The sequence below is a fragment of the Octodon degus genome, unplaced genomic scaffold (assembly GCF_000260255.1).
Source record: "Octodon degus isolate 3935 unplaced genomic scaffold, OctDeg1.0 scaffold00018, whole genome shotgun sequence".
NCBI lineage: Eukaryota > Metazoa > Chordata > Mammalia > Rodentia > Octodontidae > Octodon > Octodon degus.
Window position 1 is genome coordinate 15,002,321 of NW_004524594.1, and position 4,730 is coordinate 15,007,050.

The 4,730-nt window shown below is 46.5% G+C and overlaps 1 protein-coding gene across 1 annotated transcript in view; it reads right to left on the reverse strand.

The window, feature by feature from the left end:
* Window positions 1-305: 305 nt before the first annotated feature.
* Window positions 306-4,730, reverse strand: part of Kiaa1549l (KIAA1549 like) — a 128,349-nt gene continuing 123,924 nt past the window's right edge. Inside the window, exon 20 of the mRNA XM_023710738.1 lies at window positions 306-4,024. Within this exon, the coding sequence (XP_023566506.1) occupies window positions 3,743-4,024 (282 nt within the window). The 3' untranslated portion in view covers window positions 306-3,742. The remainder of the gene's footprint in view (window positions 4,025-4,730) is intronic.

Below are 4,730 nucleotides of genomic sequence, written 5' to 3' on the forward strand. Positions count from 1 at the left end.
TTCTTATTATTCCTTAACAGTCTCTGGCTGTATTTTGTAAGAGTAGTTCACTTTTTTTTTCTGGTATGTGTTAGAAGCAATTCAAACTTCAAATCCTGTTCTCAAACTTTAAAAATAGTACCTGTTATTTTATTCATTAAACTTTGAGCACTGTGTGCTCTATAGAAACTCATTTGTATGTAACCAATGCCTACATTTTAAATTTTTTTGGAGGAGTACTGGAAATCAAACTTAGGGCCCTACACACTTCTCAGGTAGCGCTGCACCACTGAGCTAAATCCATGGCCCCACATCATAAAATTTCTTTCTCTAATTTCTAAAGCTAGAAAAGCATTTTTTTTTTTTTTTTTTGGTCAGGTACTTAACGTGCTCTCCATGTCCATTCTACATACTCTCTCAGAAAGTTTATTTTGACAATCACACATCTAACAATTTCTTCTTTTCCATGAAGATTATCCAGAAATTACATGCCCCACTGCTGGGTCCTTAGAATAACAAAAGAACAACGTAACTTCTTCCAGGACTGGAGAAGTTATTTTTACACAATCTACCCTCCAGGAGGCCACTTCCTGTTCCACAGTTAACATTCACCATTGAATTATTACACAAGCCTCGGCTTGCAAGTGCCAGGCCACACTACAGACCTTTATGTCCCTGCACTGCCTGTGTCCTCCCCCACAGTGAAGACAGGCACCTGCTACCTTTCAATGACAAGCTCTCAGCACATCTCTGCCTGCCTGTTTGAATCTAGGGCACCACGAGGGGAAGTCACCTCCACAGCTTCGAACAGCATCTGAGGACGCCACTTCCTTGACGGTCCTCGCTGGGTGACCACATTTCTTTCTGATGAATGCAGAAAATTCATATCGAAACCAGTGCCAAAAAAAAATATTTATTGTGCCACAAAGATATTGTCCTCTGTACACTGTACTCAAAGTTCCTTACTCTTTTTTTTTTCTTGGCAAGAGCATTACGAAGTCCCTCACAGGACCTTTGTCTATTTTGCAAACTTTGGGCACAGTTAAAGAAATGTATCACCAACAAGCATGCAGGCAGTGTGGTAGATGGAGAGCAGATTGGGTCATGAATCAGCAGGGGTGGGCTGGACAGGCGGCCGGTCACTCCATTTCTCTGGACTTCGCTTCCTCCTCCAAGGTCACCAGTATCCTTTATGGCTTTGTGACCGTCTGGAGGATGGTGATGAACACGGAGTCCATTCTTGTCTCCTTGGGGTTCTCATGAAACCCTATATGCACTTCTGTGAAGCACCTTTTACCATCCGCTTTTTCTCAGAGTCACTTATCCTGGTATCTGTCACCTTCATGAGGTCAGGAAATATCAGAGAAGGGACCAAGTCTTAGTCCCAGAAAATTCAACAATGGCAGCTCTCTCTTTGGTGGGAAAAACAGGTACAAGTTTTCCTTCATCTACATATTTTCTCTCATCTAAGTTTCCTGAACCTGTGGGGTCTAGTTGAAGAGCGTGTCTGACTTAGCATGCTGTATCTAAATTTTTTCAGTGGACTGTATACTTCATGAGGTTCTGTGATGACTGTAATGACTTGTAGCTCCACTGCCTTAGCAATCTGGACCCATAGAAAGGCAAACTCCAGACTCAGAGTCTGCAATCAACAGAACATCCAAAGCTCATACACTGTCTTTTGAAACATGTACATATCTTTCAAGGACACTAAGGTCTTAAAACTTCACTTTCACATACAGAATTTCCAGGCATTTACCAAGTAGACAAAGTTCTGAGTTGATATCACTGTGCTGATGAAATATTGGTATTACTGAAAAAGCGGGACAATGTAGCTGTCTATCAGACTCATACCATTTGCATGAAAAGGCTGAGTTTCTTTGGCTCTTTGTTCATTCAAGTGCATTGAATGCCGATTTGGATAGACCTAGGCATTGTGTTAATCTGTCCATAAAATCTTGTACCGTCCACAGTGATCTGCAAGCTGATTTAGGTTTTGGACTACAACAACTGGCCATTGATAGAAATATACCATATATATACACATGGAAATTACAAAAATACATTTTATTTATAGCTGATTTCTTTTTAAGTAACAAAAACTAACACTATGAAAGATCAACTGGCATACTAAAAGGACACTACCTAATATCCATCCAAACAAGAGACTTGTTTGAGGATTCCATGACACATTCCAGAAAAGGAAAATTGCCCTTGGGAAATAAAAACAGCTGCTTGGAAAAGTCTGTGCTTTGACAGTTTGAATCTCCCATTCTAATCAGTTCCATTCCTATTGTTCTCTCAGCGTTTTAAAATTCCACCTTCTTCTTTCGGGTAAAGACCAAAGAAACTCATGAGACAATGGACAGATGGGCTTGGAAGGGAATGGGAGCTGCTGAAGCGAGATGCATCATGGGTGAAGGCGGCACAGGACCTCACACTCCAACAGACACCGAGCAAGCCCTCCACACCACACGCGCTGCCCGAAGTCAGGAGGGGTTCTGCTTGCGCTCATGGGAGTCAGTGGGTGGCGCCCCAGTCCCGTGGAGGCAGCGTCCTCCACTCAGAGCTTGGCTGGCCAGTTCTCCACACCAAGAAGGGTGACCTGGAGCATCACGGCCACCAGGTAGCAGCCTTGCCATTCTGACCAGTGTCCCCTAGTGTCCATAAATTATGGAACCTTGGCAAAACCCATACATTTAAAAAAGAGGTTATTTACACTTAAACCCAAATCAACAGATTTTCTACATTTGGAAATGTCTATAAACTGAGGCTGCAGCCTGGAATAACCCAGATCCTTAGCTCCCACTTCTAATGGGAATCAGTGACTATTTTCTCTTGTACCCCTTGGCAGAGCAGGCTGGAGATCAGTGTTGAAGAGCCAGCTTTCTTGCAAAAGTCAATGGATCTTTCATCCCTAAGAGAGAAGCTCTGTCTGTTCTCAGGCCACCTTCAGTGCGGGAGAAGGAAAACCCTACAAATACTTCAAATACCTATTTTTCTTTTGTAGGATACTAAAAGTTCTTAGCACCCATTCTCTCTCATTTCAATCCCAACTTGCAGGATACCCTATTTCCAAGAGACGATACCTTTTGAAAAGCTTGTCAACACAAACCTTCCATTCCTGCTCATCTCTCTTTCTTGGCCTTTAATTATGGGCGTGGGGAGGGAGCTTCCGGACTATTTATAGACGCAGCCAGTAGTTCTGATTTTCATCCAATTCATTTGACTTTGAATATGATCCTTTAGAAGCAAAGAGACTCAAGTTTCTTGGCTGGAGTCAGCGGCTGCCGTACAGAGCAGAGATGATTTTAGCGATCAGTCAGAGCTGAATGAGAGAGGGCAGTCTAGGGGGTAAATTCACACTCCTGCGTTGCTTTTAACACACAAAAAAAGAGTTAACATGCAGAGGTCATCAAAGATAGAGCTATGTTTCCCCCTTCCCGGTGATTTAGTCAAAGGTGGCATTGGACAGGAATCTGTAGATTAGCCAGTCCCTCTCTTGACTAAGGCTCCTTGGGGGGAAAACTCCCGGGGTGCAAACATTCACCTCCGCAGAATCTGGAGCGCTCGTCCCAAGCAGGCCCTGTGGTGAGACATGGCCAGGTGTGCAAGCCAAGAACTCGGAGGTTCCTGTGACCCAGAAGCCCCACTGTTCGCCTTTTGGGAAACGGAGGGTGACGACTCACCCGATGTCAGTGTTTCTCACCCCCAAAGCCTGATTCCGCGGAGGCTGGCCGTGCACAGTCCCCCGGCTGACGCGTTAGACCTGGAACTCGAACATGTCCGTCTGCTTCTTGGCCAGCTTGGCCACCTCCTCCCGGATGGCCTTCACGAGGGCCGCGGTGGAGATGTTGGTGAGGGGCGGGTCGGATGGGTCGTTTTCAGTCAGGCTCTGCTGCGACACAGCCGCCGAGGGCATGGGCGCCTGCTCCAGGCTGGGGTGCAGGTTGGCGGGCTGGCTGTACTGGCGCGGGAGCCTGGAGGGCGAGCTCGGCTGATAGCGCGAGCGCGGGTAGGCCTCGATGTACCCCGGCAGGGGCACCTGCACGTGGGAGAAGCGGACGCGAGGGCCGGGTTAGGAGCGGACGGAGACGCGTGAACAGGGGCCTAAGGGCAGGGAGAGCAGGGCCCCAGGGGAAGATGGAAGCTGCGCATCGCATTTGTCCAGATACAAATGTGGAATTAGTCTGCTCAGGAACTGGGAAGAAAAGACCCCCTGAGTGCACGCCAGTTGGATGAATTAAATAGATACTGAAAGCCTGGCTGCAAGCATGAGGAATACGGCCGAGTCCATCTGAACCTACCTGGCTTCCTTAATTTGAGCATGTTCCAGCAAATAGAACTGAGGCCAAGGAGCTCAGGGGAGTTCTTTGTTCTTTTCTTTCCTCTCCCTTCCTCCCTCTTTGCTTCTCTTCTTTTCTCCCTCTCCCCACTTCCTGCGTTCTCTTTTATGGAATGGAGCCTTCACACAGAGCTCTATCCCTGACCCTTCTTTGGTTTTCTATTTGAAACAAAATCTCCTGAAGTCATTAAATTGCATGGGCTAGGCTAGAATTTGGGATCCTCCTGCCTCAGCCTCCCAGAGTGCCAGGATTATGGAAGTGTGCCACTATGCCCAGCCAGGTTGTTGTTGTTGTTGTTTGTATTTTAGGGAAGGCTCTACAGGTTGTTCAGGGTCTCACTACTAGATCAGACTCATAGGGATCTGCCTGTTTACAGCCGCCTCCCAAGTGCTGGGATTACAGGCG